The 24,965-nt window shown below is 48.5% G+C and overlaps 2 protein-coding genes across 2 annotated transcripts in view; both read right to left on the reverse strand.

Moving 5' to 3' along the window:
* The window catches only part of LOC125282148 (putative neuroblastoma breakpoint family member 5), a 33,391-nt gene extending 31,828 nt beyond the window's left edge, over positions 1–1,563 (reverse strand). Inside the window, exons 1-2 of the mRNA XM_057310766.1 lie at positions 1,344–1,563; positions 35–182 (exon numbers count right to left, since the gene is read on the reverse strand). The gene's annotated coding sequence lies outside the window, so the exon portion shown is untranslated. The remainder of the gene's footprint in view (positions 1–34; positions 183–1,343) is intronic.
* Positions 1,564–4,040: 2,477 nt separating this feature from the next.
* The window catches only part of LOC125282155 (myomegalin-like), a 111,058-nt gene continuing 90,133 nt past the window's right edge, over positions 4,041–24,965 (reverse strand). Inside the window, 15 exon segments of the mRNA XM_057310760.1 lie at positions 4,041–5,108; positions 5,778–5,829; positions 6,572–6,598; positions 6,856–6,902; positions 7,200–7,338; positions 8,392–8,535; positions 9,688–9,914; positions 10,487–10,603; positions 13,008–13,178; positions 13,181–13,231; positions 16,170–16,294; positions 17,960–18,149; positions 19,776–19,895; positions 20,591–20,722; positions 21,681–21,932. Coding sequence (XP_057166743.1) covers positions 5,011–5,108; positions 5,778–5,829; positions 6,572–6,598; positions 6,856–6,902; positions 7,200–7,338; positions 8,392–8,535; positions 9,688–9,914; positions 10,487–10,603; positions 13,008–13,178; positions 13,181–13,231; positions 16,170–16,294; positions 17,960–18,149; positions 19,776–19,895; positions 20,591–20,722; positions 21,681–21,932 — 1,892 coding nt within the window. The 3' untranslated portion in view covers positions 4,041–5,010.

A 24,965-nucleotide genomic window follows, 5' to 3' on the forward strand; every position in this document is an offset into this window, starting at 1 on the left:
GGCAGGGCCAGAGGAAACCATTCCTTCTACTCACTTCCTCAGGGCTGAGTTCACAGCAGGGGCTTGGTGGGGTCCCAGGCGCCCCACTCTGCCACTGCCTTCCGTCCCTCCACCGCTGGGCGCTTCCCCTTCGATGAGATTTCTGCAGTCAAAGTCGGCCTTTCGAGGGAAAAAAGCCAGGTCTGGAACACAAAGCAAAACAAGTACTCTCTGAACACACTAGTATTGGGCAATTATAGGGTCATGGATGGAGTGCGCTAGGGGTCTGATCTGCCTTTGCCTTGATTGCGCCTTGAGGTAGTGGTTTACTTTGACCGGACTGTTGAAATTAGAAAAGATTGGGGGGCGGGGAAGGGGCGTCCAACTGTACTTGTCACCTGACTTCATGGTGTGGTGGTGGGCAGGATAATGCCCCCTCCCTAGGAGGTGCCCATGCTAATGCCAGGAACCTGGGCACCCTGGAATGACAAGGGAGCCTTAACACTGGAAGAGGCAGAGAAGGAGGTCAGAAGGATGCTGTGTGAGGAGGACCCTGCCTGCTGGGGCTGGGGCTGGGGCTGGGGCTGAGGATGGAGGAGGGGCCTCTAACAGATGCAACAGGCAAAGAGACACACTGTCTTGTGAACCTAAAGAATAGACACCGCGTCGATTCGTGGGGAATAAAAGGGAAAGGCGATCTGGGACAAACCAGCTGTGGCAAAACCATATTTGAGTTCGGAGAACAAAGGGGAGGTAAGCTCTTCTTTTTGGAGCAAAGGGGTCAGTTGGGAAGGCTGTTCTAAAAGTCCATCAGGGTAAACCGTAAGTTGCAAGTGTGCTGTGTGCTGGTGTCTCCTTGGGGGACGAGGCTAGCGTTTCTTCCTCTGGCGGGGTTAGTGGGGGCGTATCCATGTGCAATGTCAAGTCCCTGTCAGGTCAGATCAGTCTCTTCCCCTTGGGGCTGCAATGCCCTAGGAGGTAAGGAGGGCAGAGGAGCTCCCTTGCTAAAACCTCCTGACTGCATGTTAGTGAGGCTTCCCCTGACCAATTTCCACCCTCTCCTAGAGCCTCCAGAAGGGAAGGTGGCCCTGTGGGCATCTGGATTTTAGTCCAGTGAGATCCTTGTTGGGACTTTGCACCCTCAGAACTGGAAGATAAAAAATGTGTTCTCTTTAGGGCGCTACGTTTCTGGCGACTTGGTATCACAGGAATAGAAAACCAATGTAAGGGTCTACCTCCTTCAGCTCAGCGGTAAATAGATCTGGGGGAGGCAATAAATTCTCTACAAATTCTGCAGGTTGTCTGTCTTAGGTCTACAGGTCAAGGGCTAGTTTAATTAGTGTTTACGTGTTACGCTTAGGTACCTGCTGATGCGATGTGGGCCAGGAGCGAACGGTCAGCAAAGAACTCTTGAGGCGTCTCCGGGGCAAAAGGGTGTTGGTACTGAAGCTCCGGGATGGGACCCCTGGGCAAGAAGAGCTGCCCTGGGATTTTGAGGAGCAAATGATCATATCCTGTACATTGGGGGCGGAGGGTAGAGATAAGGAAGTTTCCAAAGGGATTTCTAGGTGTTCAAGGAGACTTCCAGGGTCCTGGAGGTCTGGCTTCTGTCCAGCAGAGGTTACTTTTTACCTCCAGCAAAGCATTACCAGTAGTGCACTTGTGAGTTCCTGGAGGACTGTCCTGCTCTGTCTAGGCTTTGTACTCATGGGCTGCAGGTGCCAAGGACATTTACTTTTCTCTACATTTCATTGGCCTTTGTTCTCCCCATCACCTGCCGTCTTTTTTCTTTCCATTCTTTTCTGTGGGACTCAGTCTCTTCCCTGCGGGGGCTCAGCAAGCTTCTTACGTGAATGATGCAAAGTGGAAGCCATTGGTGTTCACCCAGAAGGATTTTTAATTTTTAAGAGTGGGCTTTGTTCACAGGGAGGGGTAGGATAGACCTTACAGAAAGGTGAATATTGGATGATTCTCCCCTCAAAGGTCCGTTTTTGTTGCAACGAGGTCTCTTAAGGCACAGACCCACTGTTCCACCTTTCACAAAGGGTGAAATGCAACAGTTTTAGGGCTTTTCCCCAAAAGAGAGCTGTGACTGGATCCTGAGCAGAGTGAGGTTTATATGATGTCATATGCTATTGCTTTCCTAAATGTTATGTACCTCAAATGAATTTTGTAGAAGCACTATCTGTGTTGTCCATTGATTGCTGACGATCCCATCAGGGCGCACCAGCCCTGGTGGCACAGGGATGGAGGAGGAATTGCTGGGGTGCTGGCATAAGCACAGGGCAACATGGTCTCCCACTTGGTTTCCTTGTCTTCCTTTTTTTTTTTTTTTAAGATTTTATTTATTGGGGTGCCTGGGTGGTGCAGTCGTTAAGCATCTGCCTTTGGCTCAGGCCGTGATCCCAGTGTTCTGGGATCGAGCCCCGCATCAGGCTCCTCCTCTGGGAGCCTGCTTCTTCTTCTCCCAGTCCCCCTGCCTGTGTTCCCTCTCTTGCTGGCTGTCTCTCTCTGTCAAATAAATAAATAAAATCTTTTTTTTAAGACCTTTTTTTTTTTAAGATTTTATTTGTTTATTTGATAGACAGAGAGAGAGCACAAGGAGCCGGAGCAGGAGGTAGAGGGAGAAGGAGGCTCCCTGCTGAGAAAGCAGTCCAATGTGGGGCTGGATCCCAGGACCCTGGGATCGGGACCACGGGCTGAAGGCAGACACTTAACCCACTGAGCCACCCAGGTGCCTGCTTTCTTTGCCTTAATAGTTTACTGACATTCATCCATTCTGCTGATCGGGCCAGCGAGTTCCTCTATATGGACAGCCAAAGGCCTTCATGGAAACACTTGAACAACAGAGCATTAGGGCAGATGCGGGGTCACTCCATCCACTAGAAAAGTAGGAGGCATTGCTCCCTCAAATGGGTCTTTTCTTGGGTCTTCTTGTTACTGGTGGTCGTGGTGATGGTTGTGAGGAGAGTGTTTGAGGGTTTTGTTTGTTGTTATTGGCCGTGGTTTTAACACTTTCTAGGAAATAATTGATAGCTTAATAGTAATTCTTGGAAGGCAAAAGGACATAAGTAAGGCCACTTCCCGGGGAATATTTGCAGATCTCTATGCCAACATTTATGGAAGGACTTACACACTTTTCTTTTTCTTTCCTTTTTTCTTTCTTTCTTTCTTTCTTTCTTTCTTTCTTTCTTCCTTTCTCTTTCTTTCTTTCTTTCTTTCTTTCTTTCTTTCTTTCTTTCTTTCTTTCTTTCTTCTTTCTTTCTTTTTTTAAGATTTTATTTATTTATTCGACAGAGGGAGAGACAGGGAGAGAGGCAACACAAGCAGGGGGAGTGGGAGAGGGAGAAGCAGGCTTCCCACTGAGCAGGGAGCCTGATGCAGGCTTGATCCCAGGACCCCGGGATCATGACCTGAGCCAAAGGCATAGGCTTAATGACTGAGCCACCCAGGAGCCCCCTACACTTTCAATGAAAGGTTATCGATCAAAGTAATACAACTGGGGACGCCTGGGTGGCTCAGTTGGTTAAGTGTCTGTCTTAGGCTCAGGTCATGGTCCCAGGGTCCTGGGATCAGGCTCCCCGCAGAGCTGGAGCCTGCTTCTCCTTCCCCCTCTGCCTGCCTGTCTCCTTCTTGTGTTCTCTCAGTGTCAGATAAATAAATAAAATCTTCAAAAAGAAACCTGTGTTTACACTTTTGGGTGACTGTTAGAGTACAACAGTTTTACAGCGTGGTCTGCAGCCCACCTGCATCAGAATCACAAGGGTATTAACGTAAGAAATGCAGATTTTGGGCACCCACACCAAGGAAGTCTCTTGGGATTGGGACCCAGGAAGTGCCTTCTGTGATCTCCACTGCTGATTCTAAGGCTCTCCAAATCTAAGAACCACTCTCTTATATTTTGAGATTGGGGATTTTTACAAAATGAGAGAGAAGGCAAAAGTTCTCCTTTTAAAGTTAGACTTGAAGCGTTAGACTATGACCTTCTGAGGGACAGGGTGTCTTTCCTACTCTTACACATTCAGCCTAGAGACTGGTGCCAAAATCAGAAGCAGAGCAGGTGAGGAAGAACGTTTTATCTCTTTATACACATTTTACTTTCATAGCCACCAAAGAGACTGTGTTTCATTTTCTCTAACAGATCCTGTCCACCAGTTATGCTGCCCTTGACATATTGCCATAGCAACATAGATAAATATCTATCGTACATTTATACACACGTACACACCTTCTCAAAACACTGTCAGGACACAGACTAGGCTTTCCCATAACTGGGGGCCTCTCAGGTGCCACTTCAAAATGATCGCTGGCTTGTCTTACACAGGACTTTCACTGGCCTTGGCCTGGCCATGAGCCCCAGTTCCCCAGAGAGGAGCTAGGGTGATGCGAGGGGACAGCATATTTAGACTGAGGTGGCCACACTTCAGAGAGCATAAAAGAATGGAAATAGGAGGTGCTAGGCTAAGCAGGAGATGGCATGTGGGAAGCCACCACTTTCACCACGTGGATCCAAAGCACTCAGGAGCCCCGGTGTAGACTGACGCCCAGGCTGACGGTGGCCCGGCTAAGCTGGCCCCAGCGAAGCGTGGATCTGGGGGTGGTGCGGGCTGAGCCCCACTGGCCCTCAGGCCACTGCTGTCACTCGTGGGCTTCAGAGTGGGCCCAGGAGCTCCGTGTGGAGACCAGGTGTCCCATCTGTAGGAAGCAGGGTCCTGTGTCCCCCGAGCTGGCCATCTGAGGACAGGCGCTAGAGCGAGAAATGGCCATTTGCAGTTCCCAGCCCAGTGTGGTGCTTAGAAGCAGTGTCACGAGCTCCTCTACAAATCCTGCGTGTTTTGCTCAGGGCTGGGCTGAGCAGACCCTGGCGGATGCTTTTCCTCAGCCGCAGGAGAGGCTGTCTGCCCTTCACCCTCCTCCACCAGGCTGGCCTCTGACTCCTCCTGGACACTCCAGCAGGTGTGGAGAAGTGGGGTCCAGGTCTCCTCAACAGATTGGGGTCTGCACAAAAGGGGGGCAGGCCCAGCCTTCCTGCTATTTGAAGGACCTCTGGTGGCTCCTCTTCTTGCGTGGCTCGTGGAAGGCAAGGGTCACAAGACTGCGGTGCAGGGCAGGGCCCTTAAGAACTTCACCTGGAGACAAAAATGCAACAAGGTGAGAGGCTACTGTCAGGCCCTGCTGGTGGCTCCCAGAGCTGCAGTGAGCAGTGGGCGGTGGCAGAGCCAGGAGCTCAAGGAGAGCCTGTCAGGAGGATGTGCCCAGGGGAAGGGGTGCAGTCCTGAGGAGCCACTGGTGCCACCAGGTGAGAAGGAAAGTTCCCCACCACGTCGGGCGGGTGACGGCCCTGCTCAGAGCCACTGCACACGAGGTGCCCGCATCCCACACGCCCTCTTCAGGGGCCAGGTCACTCCCCAGTTCACTCAGAGCAAAATGATGGCTTCTGTGACCTCCCAGGAACCGAAGCGCTTAGTATGAAACATGCCCACGTAGAAGCAGCCTGTTGCAGGAAGGAGAGGACATTGTACAGGGAAGTCCCCTGTTAAGTTCATGTCCCCCTTACTTGATGTGGAGAGGGAGGGGCCCAGGCAGCAGCGAGCTCAGAGACTCCCTGCGTCTAGTGCCACCTCTTTCAGATGAGGGGTGGTGGGCTCATCGTCCCTGAGGGGTCAGCCACAGGGTCGGTTAGTGACAAGCCCGGGATTAGAACCCAGGCCTCAGGCCCTTTCCATTGGTCTCTGGGAAGTGCAGAGGAAACTTCCAAACACAGGGAAGCCAGTGGGTGTGTGGGGCTGTTGGGTTACCTTTGCTGGGACAGGAATAAGGCTTTACAGAGGCCATCTTGTAAGTGTTCTTCTAAAGAGGCTCAGGAAAGAAAGGAATCATCAGAGAAGAACAAAAGGGAATTAGCCCCCCCCCCACAAAAAAAAAAAAAAAAGAAAGAAAAGGAGGGTGAAGGCATGGTCCGACCCGTTTTCACGCTGTGGGATCAACACGCTCTCAGGTTACATGAGGAACATTCCCAGGAATAGGCCCAACTGCTTAGGGCAGAGCTTTAAAATCCAAGTGAAAGGCTTGGTTTCTTTCTTTATTCTTTTGAAAGAAATCTCCATGCCCAGCGAGAAGCCCAACACAAGGCTTGAACCCACAACCATGAGATCAAGACCTGAGCCAAGATCAAGCAGATGCTCAACTGCCTGAGCCCCCCAGGTGGACCGAAAGGTTTAGTTTCTGATTTATAAGCTATTTGCTACACTTCAGCTTACTGCTAGGGAAAGTGTTAGTATTATACGTAAACGTACAGAACACCTGCCATACAGATAGAATGTTTCCCTTCAAGTTTCATTTTTATTTATTATCAAATTCTCCTTTAGGTCAAGAAGACCCAGTGGTTTTCTTTGGAGAAAGATGTGTGAAAATTGAATTGCTCTTCTCTGAGTGTGCAGTAGAATCAACCAATAAGATTGCATCTCGGGTTTATTTTTTCCTGAACTGAAAAGTGCTACAGGAGACACTAGAGCTGGCCAGAGAGACCCTTTCCTGGAAGGTAATTCAGAGGCGGACTCCCCATGTCTTCTGATCTTGGGAATCTACTCACTTGCTTTCCTCGGACTCCTGACTTGGCCTAAAGGAGGGAAGAAGTGGGGTGAGGAGAGAAGAGGGTGATGATGTGACAGGGAGATGAGATGGCAGGGGAGGGACTGGGATGGAGAGGGGATGGGGAGCGAAGCAGAAGGACACTTAATGAGGACCCGAGTCCTAGGAGTGGACCAGAAATCTTCTCTTGGAAGGTCAGAGTGGGTCGGTGATATTCGCAGACTCTGAAGACAGGTGGAGTTGGATTTGGGCTGGGGTCTCTGGTGGGTGCAGTGGTCTCCTTACCTCCAAATTAGTCCTTGCTTTCTTCAAAACATCATGTGTCCTGGTCGCTGAAACAATAAAACAGCCCAACAGGCAGCAGTGACCAGCTGGGCCCATACTTGCCTGGTGTGTTCTAAAGTGTGTCTTATTGGCCGCTCAGCTCAGGGTCTCCTGCTGCCTCCATGCGCCCCTCCCTCTGCATCCACAATTACTCAGGGCACAGGAGGTTTGGCGACATGACATCAGTGTGCACCCCCCACCTCCAGTCTGTCGGGTCACCATCCATCTGTAGCACAAGTGGGCAGTCTGGAAGTCCCCCCCCTTCCCCAATTTCCTCTCCCATCCCCTGGCTCGGGGGCACCCACACTGGCTGAAGACGAACTGCTCCATGCTCTCCTTCTGCTGGTTGGCAGTCTTCAGACGCTCTGCTGTGCTCTGAAGGAGACTCTCCTGTTTGGACAGTTTGGTTCTCAGTTCCAGAAGTTCCCTTCTCATGGACTGTCCCTGGGGAAGGGAAACAGGCTGTCAAAGGTCAGAAGGCCTAAAGCACCCCATGCTCTGTGGCTCTTGAAAGTCACAAGTGGGATTCTACAATGTTCTGCACTATTTCTGGACTGGAGTCCCTCCATGAAAGCCTCTAAAACCCTCCAGCTGAGGCCAGCTTAGAATGAGGCCATTCGGTCGGAACACGGAGAACCTGGGAGCCCCCATGCAGAGGGACACAGGCCTCCACTCCTGTTGCGGAAGAGAACCTGACTCCAGGGCAGCACCAGGACTCCCAGCGGTGGAACAAGAGCTCACATGTAGTGCCCCATTAGTTCTAGCACCCTGGCATCACAGATCAGACTTCTAGCTGGGAATGTTATGCCTGGGGAGACAGTCTGCCATGTTGTAAATCTTGGGACCAATTTCAAGATGGCAAAACAACCTCTCCCTTGGAACTGGCATAGTTTGGGCCCATACGGTGTCAGTAACTTTAATCTGGCCTAGAATTCTGGGGGTGGGGGTGTGGAGGGGGAGGAGGGCAGATTGAGAAAACTTCCTGTCCAGGCTCCCACCAACCAGAGTCCAGGCCTCATATCTGAGAGCACCTGATGGGTGGGGAGGCTGACTCTCCCAGGCCTGGCCCCAAGATGTGGAGGGAAGCTGTGTGTTGGGATGCAGTGGGTGGCTAAAGGAGGCTGGTCATCTCATGGTGACATTCTGTGGGGGTGACATAGGGGGAAAGGACATGTTAACACTTTCACAGGTCCCTAAATTTTTCAGCTCAGCTAAGTTCAGAAAGTGAAAGAACCTGAACATTCCTGGTGGCCAGGGTTCTCATGTGTCTTCCCTCTCCATATTCTGTCCTTCCCTCATTGCTGGGGGTGGGAGAAGGGATGTCATCAGAGCTGTACTGCCAGCCGCCAGCATGGATGACAGGTCTTCCTCTGGGAACAGTCCCCTGAGGCCCCTCTGTCCCAACTCAACTCTCTGGCTCCTGACCTTTAGGACTTGTGGGACGGAGGAGGCAGAATGGCATTTGGGGCAGAAGCGGTGAAGGAGGCTGCCACTCACCGTGTTGCCAGACAGGGCAGGGCTCGGGGAGCTTGGCAGGGCTGCTCGCCAGAACATGGTGAGGAGGGAGGCTGACTCCTCCAGCGTGTGCAGCAGGGCCTGGGCACTGCTCCCAAGTTCATGGATGCCTTCGCTGCCCAGCACCTGGGAGAAGGGGGAGATAGCCCTGGACACCACCGAGGCTGAGAGATCACTCTCTCCCACCCCCACCCCCCGCTCCCACAGCACAGGGCTCAGGTTTCCTTGGTGAGTGAGGCACAGGCATGGGCCTGCTTGACCCTGTGAAACCCTTTTTTAACCTGGAAGCCCAAGATCTCCACCTCAGCAGTGACCTCCAACTTGCAAGAATCACTAGATTCTGGCTTCTCTCATACTCTCCGTAAGCTTCTAGTCCTACTCCATGCTCTCAAGTCTACGGTCCCTGATTTTTGCACTGGCACTCCCATGCAAATCTCTAAATCCTACTTTCTGCTTCAACTGGGCTGAACCATTTGTAGCTCCAAGGACTGAGAAGCCATTCCCTTTACCTGGAACGCTCTCCTCCATCACTCAGAGCCTGCATGTCCCCCTAGTGGTTCCTCTAAGGACTCTGGGACTTTCCTGGCCTGGCACAATGACCCCTTTCTGTGTCTGTGCACTCACAACTCGGAGGATGGCTTCTGGTACTAAGCCCAGACCCCTGTTGCCCTTATTTCCTTGGATGTGTGGGCTTCTCTCTGGAGTGGGGGCTTTTGGGGACAGGGCTGTCCCTGCATGTCCATGCATCTCCAGTGGCTCAGCACAGCAGCTGGTAGCTGTTCTCTGAGTGGGGAAATACTCTGAGAAGGCATGCTGCCCACTTGTCTTCCCTGCTCAGTCTGCACAGAGAAATCCCATGGCTGCCAGGCTTCTCAGCCCTTCCAAAACATGGGGTTCATCTGGATGCAAATCTTGAATTTCCAGCCACATGATTAAGTGACTTTACTCTGCCCATTGATGACCATGTGCCGGGGTGACGGGACCAGATAATAAGTGACCAAAGGGTACTCAGAAGAGCACGACACATAAGCCAATACTCAGCAAATGCTCTACATATGAGGATGACAATGCTCCTCAGGCTTTTCTGTGTTTCTGAGAGCAAATAACAGTTAGAGCAGAGTGGACAGAGAAAACAGGAGATGGAGAACAAGGGCCTGGCTGGGCGTAAGCAGAAGATGTAGCCTCAGCTGTGGGAGATGGCCAGTGGGAGAAGAAGCTACAATCAGAAGGAGAAAGGGCACAAGGAAAAGGAGCCCCTAAGACCTACAGCGTGATTACCTCTGTGCCCTGAGTTTCCAGGCCAGGGAAGGTGCAGGCTGATCTCACAAGAGCTGCTATCTTTTTGATCAGCAGTTTGCCCTCCCGTATCTGCTGTCTTAGGGCACTATAGTCATCAATGTGGCCAATGACATGGCGGCCATGCTTATTGGCAAAGGAGCCATCAGTAGCTTCGCCCTCCAGCTTGGGAGGGTTCTTCATTACTGGAGAAGCCACCAAATCCAGCTCTGAAAAACAAAACCAGAACAACGTAGAATCCACAGTGATAAGCATACCCTCAGTCCACTTCATTCTAAAATAGACATCAAATAGTGAAAGAGGCCAGGAACAGGAAAGGCACTCTGGGAAAGTACAAGCAAGGTGTGAAGTCCATAGATTGCTGGGTTCTATGTTTTTATAATCTTTCTTACATCATCTCATAATGACAAAATTGCCAGGAGGCAAATTTTATCCTTACTGACAAATGAAATATCCAGGACAAATATTATTTTAATAAAAAAATTTTAATTTCCGGTTAAGAAGACACAGAAAGAAATTAATTAAGCTGGACACAGAGAGCACTTCCAAGGAGGGAGAGATCACTGGGCAATGAAGCACAACAGAGCAATAGGAAAACCACAGGAGGAAGAATAATGGCAAGAAAGGTGGCCACAGAAGGTGCAATGAGTAGGGCTAAAGACCTTGGGACCCAGGGAGAAAAATGTCTACAATCAGATAATGTGTCCATTAGTAACCAAAGGTTACTTGCATTGGTAATTTTTCATCATCAGTCCCTGAATCGTTCAGTTGCCATATTTACCATTTGTCCTATTGAAAGTGGCGGTCTCTGAGCCAGGAGCAGCAGGAGAAAGGCTGGGGAACACGAGCGCTGGAGAATTCAGGCCAACATCTCGGACTGGAGGGGAAGCAATGGAGTCTAGGGCATAAAGACAAGAACAATTTTCAGCAACCCTGGAACACTGCTCACCAAGCCCATGCACAGCTTAGTCTTCACCAGCAGAGATCTAAGGCAGCGTGGTTTGTCTCCTACACAATCATCACTCCCAGACCGTGATTGTAAGCAACAGCAAACACATCCCTTAGCTTGGAACAAACACATGTTCCTTTAACGGAAGCGTGTTCCATGAGAAGCGACTTTTGGTTTGAAAAATTATTAGGTGCATTTTTCTAACCTGCATTTTGAATATAATTATGTGTGCAATTTCTAATACAATGCCTTGTAACTAAATATAAATATGCATACCATGAGGTGGAGAACAAAGGCAAAAGGAAATGTAGATAAAGTTAAATTTCCTTATAACCTACAACCCATTGACAAATACTTGAGGCAGGCAGAGTAAGACATTACTTCAGGAACTCCCAACTGTCTTAATGACCTACTAGAGGGAAAAACAGTCCTAGCTTGACAACAGCCAGGCTTCCAGTATCCCATGAGTCTTCTTTAGCATATTAAAGTCCTTTTGGAAACTTCCCTTTGCCTGTACCTCCCCCAACTCCAAAGCATGTAATCAATGGCTCCTCACCACCCCAGTGTAGTTCTTTCTGCCCATAGGTCCTGTCCCTGTGCTATAATAAAAACACCTTTTCGCACCGAAAATGTCTCAAGACATTCTTTCTTGGCCGTCAGCTCTGAACCCCAATATTTCCACATCACATATGTGGGTATATGTGTCAAAAATACTGAATCAAAGGATGAATGGACTTGTGGACAATTAAACTAGCATTCCAATCACCATTCTGATGAGTTAGTGCTGGAAAAAATGTAGTAGGAGGAGAAGAGTAGAGACAGAGGGCGTGGAGGGTTAGAGACGTCCCCCTGCAGACCAGGTAGCAATACCAAGACCTGGTATTGGAAAATACCAGAGAAGACAGGAACAATCCCGCCCAGGCAAAGGTGGCTTAGAACCAGCTCTCCAGCTCAGGCCTCTCTGGTGGGCGAGGAACAGGAGCAGTGGCGGAGTCACTGGGGCTGAGTCCTGTCTGGGGTCGTGGGGACGCAGTGAAAAGGGAAAGCCGGGTAGGATGGCAGAGCAGGGAGTCCTAAGTGAACACTACAAGCATCACGGCAGCCCGGGTGGAGCCTGGCATCCACCTATTGTGGTCGAGCAGTTTCTATGGGCCACAGTCCATGGGACACTTTCTTATCTAATGACCACAACACTGGATCTTGGGAGCCTCACATCATTTGACAAGTGAGGTCATTGTCTAATCAATGACAATCTAGCAGGACCAGGGGGACAAACTAAGATTAACATGCCCAGGAAAAGCAGGCATGAACGCGTTTGAAACTCCGCTTTAGATAATCCTGAGCAGAAATGCCTCCTATTGAAACACAATTGAAAATAGGGCTCTGGAGGTGAGAGGAGATGGTGAATTAAAAAAAGAAAAGAAAGAGGAAGTTGAAATGAGTGTGTCAAGATGGGGGGGCAGTATTAACATTCAGACTGAAGCTAGGTGAAGGGGGCTGGATGAAGGACTTTGAGAAGAGAGGGAGAGAGCAGGCAAGGCAGTATCTGGAAGGACTGACAAAGAGGGCAGGGAAGGGGATGACAGCCAAGGGGAATAAACGAGGCTGTCCTCCCTCCCCCCCTGCTTTCCACAGCCAGCACCGCCTCCAGGACAGGAACAGTTTCCACTCAGCTGAGTTCCCCTCAAATCAGGGAATGGGAATCTGGAAGGCCAGCGAGACCGAGACAGAGCAAGAGCATAGTGAGGAGGAGGGACAGGGGCTGGAAACCAAAACATCTGGTTTGAATCCTGGGTTGGTGTCTTAGCTGCTGCAAACTTTAGTGTCCTGGTTAATGTCTCAAGGCCGAAGTTTTCCCACATTGAAATACCGAGAATAAAACCTCCCTTACCTCGGATAAAACAGTTTGAAAAATTGTTTGAAAATTCATGGTAAATTGTAAAGCACTCCACAAATACAAGGAATAGATATTAACATACACAGCTATTAACTGTTGAGCCATCCTTATCGTGTCAGACACTTGTAAATTATTTCACTTAATGCTCCAAATGACCATACAACATCTATATGATTATTATCCTCACCCTGAAGATGAGGAAAGTAAGGCTTAAGTACCTGAGACTTCAAACACCTTGCCCAAGGCAAGCAACCTATATGCCCAGACTCCGAATCTGGAGCCCAAGCCAGCTGTGACCCAAAATTTGCCCTCTCACCCGAGGCTGTAGATTGAAAGGCCTCCGATTTCACCCTGACCCTAAGGAGCGTGGAAGAGGGAAGACAGTCCCTTCCACCACAGACATCCTGGCCACCACCCCACTGGCTACGGGCTTCCTGGTCCCGTTGTCCTTCCTACCTTGGAAGACTGGTTGCTTGTTTCCGGGGTCCTCCTGGTTGGCGGAAGAGGGGCTGAGGCTGGCTTTGCTCCCCTCGCCCTCCAACTGCTGCTCCAGCTGCAGTCGCAGACAGTTGTTCACCTGGATGCTTCGCTCCAGCTGCCCTCGCAAAGTTCGAATCTCTGCCACAGGTGGCTCAAGTCACTGCTTAAAGGGACCTGGTGACAGGCATCCCGGGTGGAAGCTGAAAGAAGAGAGAGGTGGGGCCTGGTGGCTCGGATCCAAGCTTTTCCAAGCATTGGTCAGAACACTCCGCTGGGACATTCCACTGGCCTCTCAGGGTCCCAGGCAACACACCTGGGATAGAGCTGCCACTTTCCCTGTGTGGGGCCTGGCGCACACTGAGTGAGATACCACACACTGGAATTGCCCCGAGGCTCACCTGCATCTAGAGAGCCTTTGATGAGAAGATGGGGTCAAGGCCTATTAGTATTCTACTTCCACGGTAACCCTAGTCCTACAGGCCCGAGAGCAAGGTCTTCCGAGATAGGGGGTCAGCACTGGACTAGAGAAGGGCAGGGGATGAGGGAGAAGGACAGTTGATGCCCCCATGTTCAGGAGTCCCCACGGAGAGGAGACGAAGGCACCAGGCCTTTGGCAGCGTGTAGGAACGGGAGTCTCCACTAGAGGCCAGGGTCACAACTCACTGAATTGTTCCACTTCACCATGTTTTTTTTACCTCCATTTGCCACACACAGTCTGTTTCTTCATACTGGGAATGAAGAGAGCTAAGAAATACTCTACAAGACCATATATCTTTTCTGAAATCTTGAAGCCAAATGTATTTCAAAAAGTAGAATTTGTTCTGGCATTTAGGAAGGCAGCAGGATCCGTATGCCATCTATCATGTAGCACACGCACCGGGATGCACCTGGGCCACAGGCCTTTAGTCAAATACAGTCCTATTTCTGTGATGAGCTGGGTGAACGTTATCACTGAGCGGGGTAAGTGACGGCTGTGAATACCCTTCTGGTCAGTTCAGACAGCTTTTGTGACCAAATGAGTATATGAAAGAGATATCACAGAATTCATGGTTCTCATGCCATTATAGAATTAAGGATAAGACACCATGGGGCTTTAGTGGTAGTAGTTTTGAAATGACTCCTAAAACACCTATAAGAAAGGAGAAAGGCATGAAAGAAAATGTAGTCAGGATAAAGTGGTTTCTAGACACTAACCCCAAAGCTCCATGAAGCTCCTTCCTGTTTCTTTCCCTATATCCAAATTCTCACAAAGTTTTGCTTATTTTTAAAAAATGTTGTCCATCTATCCATTCCTCTTTATCTTCCCAACAGCACCTTGGATCAGAGTCTCCTCACGTAAATGCCCTATAACTGCACCCATTCAGTGGTTTCCCTGATTCGAATGTCTCCTGACTCCAGCGTGTCCCAATAGTCCTACCATCTGACAGTTCTGCTCCCATCAAGTACCTATTTTGCTTGGAAAAACGTACTCATTTTCCATGGCTTGCAAACTTTCATCGTACTTCGTAGGTCCTCTATATGCTGGCGGCTGTCTCGTCAACTGACCTGACTTCTCACACTCCCTGTTACAAAGCTCTCCCACAGGCAGGTTGGACCCGACGCTCCCAGGAGCCCAAGTACGCTATTCTCTCAGTCTGCGGTAAGCCTAATACTTCTTCAAGTTCTAGTTCACCTTCTCATCAGCAAATTAGGAAATCCAATCAGGTTTTCTGAAAATTCAAATTTGGCTGAATACAGAAAATTCCATACTACTTAAGGAATTTTTAAACATATGATCAAAAAAAATTACAATTGAAAGGCTTAGAGAGCTAACATCCCATCCAAAGCAAGAGCTGCTTCTATGGGATCCTTGACAAGTCATCCTTTTCTATCTAAAGGAGGCTTGGATGGGAAGCTTATTCCTTCACAAACTAGCAATCCATCACTCGAAGGCTCTAGTGGTAAGGAAGGCTTAATTATTAAGTCCAAATTCCACTGCCCTTCATCCTTTGACCCTTGTTCAGCCTTCTAAAGGGACACCAAACACATCAGCTCTTTTTCACCTGATAATTGTTCAAATATTTAAAGCCAGTTCTCATTTCCTTGTGATCTTTTCCAGGCCTAAAATTGTTTAGTTTCTTTCACAGTTGAAGATTTCTGGTCCCTTGGCATGGCAGGGACCTCCTTCACTAGGGTCCCTGGTTTGCCAGTGTCTCTTTTACAAGATGGTGCCCCACAATCTAACAATATTTCCAACATGGTCTCTCCATATGGACACCACTCTTACCTTACTGCGGTCTCAAGTTGAATTGCCTTTTGTAGCAACCTTTGCCTACAAGTTCTTTGTCCCAGTGGGTTTTTAACTAACTCCACATCCTCAAGCCCACGAATGGCTCAGGCCTCCCCATCCCTTACCTCTACCACTGATATTTTTAACCAAGCTCAGGGTTGTTTTTTGTTTTATCTTTTCTAAATTTCATCATATTGACTTCAATCCTCAGTTCCAGCCTGGTTGGAGTTATTAACTTGATGTTTAGAATACCCCCCCCCCATTTGAACAACAAGGGGGAAATAGAAGCAGATTTTCCAACATTAGAGCAGTATTTTAGCAGGTGGCAAAAGTCCTCAATATAACAGTTTAAAATTTCAATCCAGTCTTGAAATTTAGATCCTATTAGAGGCATTTCTGTAAATTGTTTTGCATCTTTTAATTTTCTCCCTGGGGGAGAAAATGTGTCAGGGTGGGAGCTGGTTGCCTGCTGTACTGGCTGCATGGGTGGCCAATATGATTATTCACAATATTCCAGACCTTCTCACATGATGGTGCCGTCAGGACAGTTCTCTGAATTAAAAATAAAAATCACTGTATAATTTGGACTTCGATCAACTTTTCTCTGGCCATCTAGGTAGGTAGAGTTGGACTCTTGTGGCCTACTTTTAAGGATGTCTTGGCTGGATCTTGCTCATGTCACCAACCTTGGGCTTTGCACATGAGAGAACCCCCTCTCTTCTTATTGGGAGCCCTAGACCTGGCTGGGAGTTTCTGAGGCAGAACTCTGTAGCTTTCCAGAGCTCTGCAACTCCCAGGGTAAAGACCTCACCAATATCCTAAGCAAGGGCAGGGAGCCCATGGGGGAGGGGAATAGGGAGAACACATACCTTTCAGCCCCTTCTTGGAATTGCCATAAAGCGCCTCGTAGATCTGTAGCTCTGACTGGAGAGACTGGAAGAGCTGCTGTTTCTCTTCACATTGTTGCTGCAGGAGGGCCAGCTTATGCTGCAGCCTGCAGGGGAGAGACAAGGGCCTGCTGAGAGGCCAGGGCCCCTGGGCCACTCCAGGACAATCAGCTGTCAGCCAGCCTTTGCATCACAATGTATTAGCCCTAGATGCCAACGCAGGGGTCATGAAGACCATTACTTTTACTTTACAGATATGGAAACAGAGGCTCTGAGAGGTGAAGTAACTTTGCTTGAAGTCATGCCATTAGCTACATTAGCTGGGAGCAGACCCACTAGCCCTGTATTCTTACTGCCCCTTGGTGCTCTTCTCAAGGTGACAGACAGTTCTAGGGTTTATGCTGGGGATGCTCATGACAGAGGGTGTGGATGCTTCCTACACCACGGTGAGACTAATATCCTTAAACTAACTGGAAGGATTTTTTTCTCCAGGATCTGATATGCTGAAAACCTTTTTTTTTAAATCTTTGTTAAAATTTTTTATTCATTGTTATTTGTTATCATTAAATACAAAAGCCTATTAATAGCTTTTTTTTTCTCCAGGATCTGATATGCTGAAAACCTTTTTTTTTTCCCAGGATCTGATATGCTGAACATTTTTTTCTCCAGGATCTGATATGCTGAAAACCTTTTTTTTAAATCTTTGTTAAAATTTTTTATTTATTGTTATTTGTTATCATTAAATACAAAAGCCTATTAATAGCACAAGATAATACACATTTTTTTGGAAGCAAAAAGCTTCATTTTATTGTAATCATTGCTTAACCCTTTCTGATAATGTGATCTGATGGTCTGGTTTTTAAGCTCAATTTCCTTAGAATCTGGGTTTTATGGCTAATATAGCAGAAAGAGGTGTAATACAAAAATTCAAAGCTCTAAATAGTAGTTCATCAGTGATTATTAACTGAATTATGATTCCAATTTTTTCTATCTTATGTACCAAATATCCCAAAATTTTGTTGAAATTTGGCTAGCAAATTTTCTTCTAATGGGAATTCTTTATTCTTTTAACAAATGAATTCAAAAGCCCTGAAACTCTTTATTTGGAAATTTTTTTAACAGTTTAGATTTTTCTATTTCTAAGTATTTTAAGTGTTCACACATAAGAGATTTTGATATATGGGCATGTTGCCATTACTTTGGGCCACAAAAATCACAAAACAGTAGAAAAATTTTCAAACCTCTATCTATATTTTTTATTTATTTTTAAGAGAGAAAGTGTTGGGGGGAGGGGCAGAGGGAGAAGGAGAGAGAATCTTTTTTTTTTTCACATTACTAACATTTATTATGATTTAAAAGATTTATTTATTTATTCATTTATTTGAGAGAGACAGTACATGCTTGCAAGCAGTGGGAGGGGCAGAGGAGGAAGGAGAGGAAGAGGGAAAGAATCCCAACCAGACTCCAAGCTGAGCACCAAGCTCGTTCTCAGGACCCTGAGATCATGACCTGAGCTAGACACAAAACTGACGGAGCCACCCAGGTGCCCCTGATATGCTGAAGCCTTCTAAAACAGGGTGTTACTCTCCCAACTCTGGCATGAAAAAGGCATTCCCAGAGAAGTCCTTCCCTCTGCTCAAAGTCATCCATAAATCAGGACTAGCAGAGGGGAAACTGAGAGTCCCCAAAGGCGCCAATACCTGTCTTGCCAATATCCCTTCTTCTAAATCTGCAAACAGGGCCACCTTCCTTCTTACTGGGCTCCCTCTTACCTGGAATCTTTCTCCTGGAGGGACAGGCGTTCCTCCTGGAAATGCAAGATCTCCTGCTGCTTCTCCTTCAAGTCTTCCAGAAGCTGCTGCCTTTCCCCCTTTTGGTGGTCCAGCTCCATCTCCAGCTCTTGAAGCCGTGATCGAGAGGACAGCAGAGCCTCCCTCAGGCATTCTGTCTCCTGGGAGTGCTCTGGTGAGCAGAACACAGGAGGATTTCTACCGTGGGGCCAATAGTCATCAGGAAGAGAAGCCCAGGCTCACCCATCCTGACACAGAGAACTAAGGCAACAGGAGGGCAGCTAATGCTGCAGCTGCTTAGGGAGGCAGAGGGTGTCAGGTCACTACATCCACACTCCCTGGGGAATGGGGAGCCTCCATCTGGGCAATGCTCTTGATCTTCTGATTTCATAAGGTCTACAAGGTCTACCCTGCTTTTGGAGAAAATGCTGCAGTTTCTTTCTTTCTAAGATTTTATTTATTTATTTGAGAGAGACAGACACAGAGCAGGAGCAGCAAGGAGGAGGCAGAGGGACAGAGAGAAGCAGACTCCCCTCCCCACTGAGCAGGGAGTCTGATACGGGGCTCAATCCCAGGACCTCGGGATCATGACCTGAGCCAAAGGCAGATGCTTAACCAACTGAGCCACCCAAGCGCCAAAAACGCTGTGGTTTCTAATGCTCACTGTTTTTAAGTTCACACACCCTCTGTGTGATAATCCGTTCTTGAATTTTGCCAAAGAGCAACATCAAGATTTCTTGTCTACGGTTTTTAGAATGTATTATATTCGTCAATTTGAAAATGGGGACATCTGTTCTTTTCTGGGCTTGTGGCATCTCAATGATCTACATGATTTCTCAGAGACTAAGGACAGGCACGCTGAGAATCAGGCTGTAGGTGCTGTCAGTGGTCCGGCGGGAAGTCCCTGGGCCTGGTCGACTGTGCTTGCTCACATCTTAGTGTCTTCTCCCCTGTGAGGTCTGTGCTAGCCTGTCCCGGCATGCAATGGTGGTTTAGCAGTTGTGCCTTCTTTCTTATCTGTGACGACTCGTTACTTCCCCATCAGTGACCTTTCCCCTCACATCTTCCTGCTCTGAAGAGGCAAATTTAGAAATACCACTTGATGTCTCTTCCCGTTTCACAAGCATTCTTTCATTCTGGGTTTAATCCTTTAGGAAACTATTAGTCTTTTATGGCTATTCAATAAATATTTGCAGATAAATGTAATTTGTTATTGATCATATATTGATTTGATCAAGTCAATTGACACTAAGGTCAGCTGCCCCCCAGGTCACAGAGGAAATGATGCCCTCTCCCCTTGGATGCCCATCGAATAGATGCCCCTTGGAAAGCTCTGGAGGACATTTGGCTGGTGCCTCCCGACACAAAGTCCTGAGGATTACTGAGCAGAGAGGAGCCCGAGTGGGTGAGTAAGGGGAGGTAGTGAGGAGATGGGGATGGCAGCTCAGTACCGGGAGAGACACATGAGGCTGCAGTGAAGTCTGGACAGGTAGAACAGACACCCAACTAGTATCCAGTTTCATAACTAATGACTGAATATCTGAGTATCTATGGGTTGCACAGAGGTTGTGGATTTCCCAGAGCTATTTCTGTCCCTAGAGACTCGGAGTGTGAGGGCCCATGGTTAGGACCTCTCAGGAAGCAGCCCCTTCTAGACGGAGGACAGCCATGGGACTTTGGGTTGGCGGATCTGGTTAGCTGTTGTCTCCACCTTCTTCTCTTGGCTTCAAGTCATGATTGGTGTGCCCATGGGGAAAGGGACCGGGAATGAGCACAGTGTGTGGCTTTTACCACCCACCTCTAGAAACATGACTCAGCTGAGCCTGAAGGCTCCGGTTTTCTTCCTTAAGGACTCTGTTCTCATTGTAGAGCTGGGATGTGGGTTCCAGGCCAGGACCGTAGAAATTAGAGCTGGATCCTGTCCCAGAAAGTGCAAGCAGACAAGTTACACATTTGGGTAAGAGACACTTTCAAGAAGCTACCCATTCTGTGCCTCCAGAAATACTGTCCCAACCCAGCAGCAGTGCTTGGGTACTCGAGGCCTGGACCCCAAGCCTGGTGGGCCAAATGCCTGGTTTCTGTGTGCCTCCTACCAGTGGGTTCTGTGCAGGCCCCACTACGTGCCCTAGCTTGCAGCTGTTCCAGAGGCTCTGGCCCTGCAATAGCAGCTTCTGTGCTGCGGGCAGGATGAGGGTGTGTAGAAGGAATGGCCTCCAAGGGACAGCAGAGAGGAGAGTAGCGGGAGAAAGGCCACCTCAGTGAGTGGCTGGGGGAGGGCGCCCGCTGACCTGGCTCTACCACCTGCCAATCACATGGCAAGGCACAGGGAGGTCAGTAGGCACTTATATGAGAAGATTAAGGATGGGATGAGAAGTCAGACACTATGGACACACCTTGTTAGTTCTGCCATGAGGAAAGTTCTCTCTTAGCTCCAGTCTATCTACAAAGTGAGGATAAGAGGACGGGCCCCACCTGCCTTGGCAGACTGTTTGGAAGGGGCAGGTAGAGAAAATCCTAGCATGGTGCTTTGAAAAGTGTGAAGCTCAGCTTAAGGGCCCTCCCTTCGGAAGTTCCCCAGTCCTGACAAAAGTGGGCAGCTCTGGCCTCTCCTACCATTCCCACGGGCCGTGCAGCTGAGCCGGTGTTCGAGCTGCTCCCGCAGGTGGTCATTAATGCAGATGGACTCCTCCAGCCGCTGACGCAGGTTCCGGATTTCACCAAGATGTTCTTCCAGCAGGTCAGCCCCTGCAACCATCCCGCCAGGACATGGAAGAGGTGGGAGGTGGGGAACCTGGTCGCTAGTGGGGCCCAGGTGGGGGTGGGGCTCAGCCAGCAGCTCCTCAGCAGGATCCCTAAACATCCCCATCCTTCCACTAACTGCATTCTCTCACATGGGCACTCAGGAACATGGCGACTCTGCTCCAAGACCAAACTGGCTTTCTGCCCCAGGACAGCCTGGTGCAAAGCCTCCTCCTACACACAGTAAGCATGAGGGAGTTTTAAAGATTACTTATTTATTTGAGAGAGAGAGAGAGAGCATGACCAGAGCAGAGAGGCAGAGAGAGAGGGAGAAGCAGGCTCCCCACTGAGCAGGGAGCCCAATGTGGGACTCGATCCCAGGACTCTGGGATCATGACCTGAGCTGAAGGCAGATGCTTAACCGACTGAGCCACCCAGGCACCCGAAAGTGTGAGGGAGTTTTAAATATAAGTGTGCAGTGACCAGTGTAACTGGTGCGAGGGAGTTCCACATGGTTTAGAAAAATAACTGAAGTATCTGGAAAGGTGTGGTGACCTAAGTGTGACTTTCTCTCTTGAGTGCATTAGGGAAGACCTCACTCTGCCCTGATACCATTCCTCTTACTGACTCTTGACTGAACATTCTTTAATGAGGCATCAAGCCCTTCCTCCAGCCTCAGAGAGGAGATAAAAGTCCATGGACATGAACTTCTCCCGTGTGGCTAATGACATGAGTGTGAGAGCACAGGATGTGTCCCAGACTTTCCCAGGCCCCTGAATAGCACTGAGGCCCTGTGAAGGGTGGCCGAAGGGGGCCACTTAGAAAGGTCCAGCCCTTTCATTTTATCCCCACTCCGTGAGCCGGGGACTAGAGAGATGAAAAATGCCCCTGCCCAGGTAGGAGAGGGGTAGACTCTCAATGAGATTTTGTTTCATAGGCTGACCCATTCAGCTTCATGTTTTACCTGTGGGTTTGGAGTCAAGCTGACACACAGAGGATCCTGAGGACAGGTTGCCTGATACACTCCCTTTCTGAGGCCTCATCACATCCCACTGGCTGCTGCTGCCCAGGTAGCCAGGCTCCAGGATTCTGCCCAGTTCTGTGCTGCCCCTCAGAGGAGAGTGGGGCTGGGCGGGGTTGAGATAGTGGGAAGAGGTGGCTTCTAAATGGTTGCTTGGCAATGCAGCTGGGGAAGGAGGATGGACGGTGCTGACACCTGGGCAGAAAGAAACCGGAGTGAGGAAGAGAGGATTGGAAGGGAAGGACCAGCAACGAAGTGTGGGATTGTTAAGAATGGACACTAAAGGGGACGTGCGATGTCAGAGATCCCAGTATGTTGCAGAATACTGGTTAGATGAAGACCATACCCTAGAGGCCATAACTTTCACCCCATGTGTTTGCTGGCATGAGACACCAAGAGGCAGAGGATGGATAAAGTATCTGAAAGTCACCAGGAAAAGGAAAAGTCCAGTGGCCCCACTCCTGGCTTCTATTATAATTCCTCCTGATAGAGCCCAGGAAAATTCCAGAACTCAGTCCCAAAGTCAGGGGATATAGCACATTCCTATTTACAGATGTGCTCAGTACTAGCATCCATGGAGGGATGTAGGACCTTTCATTTAACATAGGCTTATGCTTTCATAGATCTTGGGAAATCATCGGCCTTCCCCTAAGCCAAATCATCTCTGCTTCTATGTAAAAAGAAGTCTCTGGGAGAGACAGAGAGAGATGGGCAGGGCTGCAGTTTAGGATATTTACATTCAGAAGACTGCTTTCTTTTAGGGATTATCAGCATGGACAGCAGAGTAAACAGATAGCTCACCCGAAGCAAAGAGGAAGAGGTCATCATTCCTTCCAACCAAGCCAAACTCCTCTGAGGGGATAATGCAACTGGCACTTGTCAATTTTTATCTCCAGTTGTAACTGGCTCTCAAATTTGGCTACATATTAGAGTCACCTTGGAAAATGTAAACAAATATACACTGAAGCCCAGACCTCCCAGAGATTTTGACTTAACTGGGGGTACAGCTTAGGCACTGGATGGTTTAAAGTTCTCCCAGGTGATTCTAATAGGCAGCAAAGTTTGAGCAGTACTGTCCTGGGTCTCTCCCTCCACAATTTGCAAAATACTAGATGTTCATTAGGATCACTGGGAATTAAAGAGAGCGATGAGAAATGTCAGCATCTGAATTTTTTTTTTTTAAGTAAACTCCATGCCCAGTGTGGAACCCAACGTGGGGCTTGGACCCATGACCCTGAAATCAAGACCTGAGCTGAGAACAAGAGCCAGATGCTTAGCCAACTGAGCTATCCACACGCCCCTCAGCATCTAAATTTTAGTTGGGATTCAGTAAAGATGTGATTTCCTACCTCTTCCACACCCCCTTCCTCCCCAGCCCAACACAACGCAAAGGGTTGTGTTGACAGCTTACTTTTTAACCAAGGTCGTAGAAGGTTCCAAGTCTATCAGTAACAGCAATCAGTATTCTCATGTTCCAGTTTGCCCTGGTCACACAACATAGAGCACATGCCCTAAACCATGCAAAGACACTGGACAGATTCTAGCACAAGGAGATTTTTGCCCCACGGTGACCCGAGAAGCCGCCATGCACCACTGTCCACATGGAAGCTTTGTTCAAAGCAAACAAGGAACACTGGTAAGCTGTAGACCCTCAGAGAGAGCTGTGCTTCAGGTCAGACAGACAAGACAGGGCTATAATCTTGCTCACCAAAGCTGGGACCATCCAAACTCTGGTCAATGGCTCTAACTAGGTATGACTTCAACACATATCAACAGACCCTTTATCATGTACAGATGTGTCCTATTTTTCCTTTGGGACAAAGACAAACTGACAAGTATGGAAAGGTAAAGGAAAAGAAAAGTAAGCTAGAGAACATTCTTGCCCTTTTGATATGGGACAAATTTGTTATCCATCAACTGTTGGTTCCAGAACTGCTAAAATAACAAGTTCTAGATCAGAGACATCAGAACCTTCTACTGATCTCTAAAGAGAAACAGAAAAGGTTGTTACAAGGGGCTTCCAGAATCTGTCGAGCTTAGCTCTGAGCAGGATGGTAACAAAACCATCCTAGACAGAAAAGTTATCATGGAAAAACAGGACTGGGAGCAGAAGACCTGGATTCAAGCCCGTCTCTCCCACTTACTAGTAACCTTCAACAAGTAGCTCTACTCCCCTAAGCCTTAGTCCCCTACTCTGACTCTACCTATCATGCAAGTGGTGTGAGGCTCAGGGAAGAACAGGTTCGTGTTGCTGGGTAAGCCTAGACTGCTACCCCTGCGTGAAGCTGCAATAAGCAGGAGGCAGTCTTCTAGACTTCCCTGCCTGCAAAAAAGGAACATGTGCAAACTCTCCTAAAAAGGGTTTTACCTAATTGGTTCTGGGAATCAAAGTGGAACAGAGTAGACTAGACAGTGTATTCATTTTCAGCGTTGACAAAAGAAATAAGGTGGGGTAAATGACAACTGGGGTTTCAGGTGTATGACTCTCAGCTGTGGTCTTAGGTTACTCGACACAGCACCTGGTGACCCTTACCATCAATCTCTGGCTCACCTGAGTTATTTTTTTTTTAAGGCACAGAATGTGGTTTTAAGGTAACATCGAACTGATTTCTAGGTGCTGTTTTTGTTTTTGTTTTTGTTTTCGTTTTTGCATTACTAGAGAGCAAATTCCTCATGTGAGGGTTTTCCTTATTTTTTTCTAAGCTATAATTGATCACACACAAAATCTTTATGAGGCATCCAGCCCATACATATATCAAAGCCTTTCCAAAAAGCTGACTGACTGCACATAGTCTGTAACTGATAAGATCAATGATCTCTGGGAGTCAGAGGACAGAATTTACAATCAGGTATCACAGTCTGTGCTTCTGGTTCTAGCCGCCCACATGTCACCTGTCCAGGGGTGGAAATGAACCTTGTGCCATAGGAAGAGGGGCTTAGTCACCTCTTCTGAATCCTCTACTACTACTACTACCCTTTTGGCTCTCCACCTGATGATGTCAGGATCTCACCTTGATTAAGAGCATTTTTCACAGGAGGAGAATATAACAGGCCTGGAAAGGATTCCCCGGAAAGTGGCCGTCTTTCTCATGGCCTCTTCGTCTCACATAGGCAACACAAAAGCTGTGGCCCATGCCCTGCCTACAAACACATCACCGGCGTGTCAGGCATCAGCATACTCGTTGGTACCCCACACTGTCAGCAGCAGGAGAGGAGCAGCTCTAGGGC

The sequence above is a fragment of the Ursus arctos genome, unplaced genomic scaffold, assembly GCF_023065955.2.
Source record: "Ursus arctos isolate Adak ecotype North America unplaced genomic scaffold, UrsArc2.0 scaffold_12, whole genome shotgun sequence".
Taxonomy (NCBI): Eukaryota; Metazoa; Chordata; class Mammalia; order Carnivora; family Ursidae; genus Ursus; species Ursus arctos.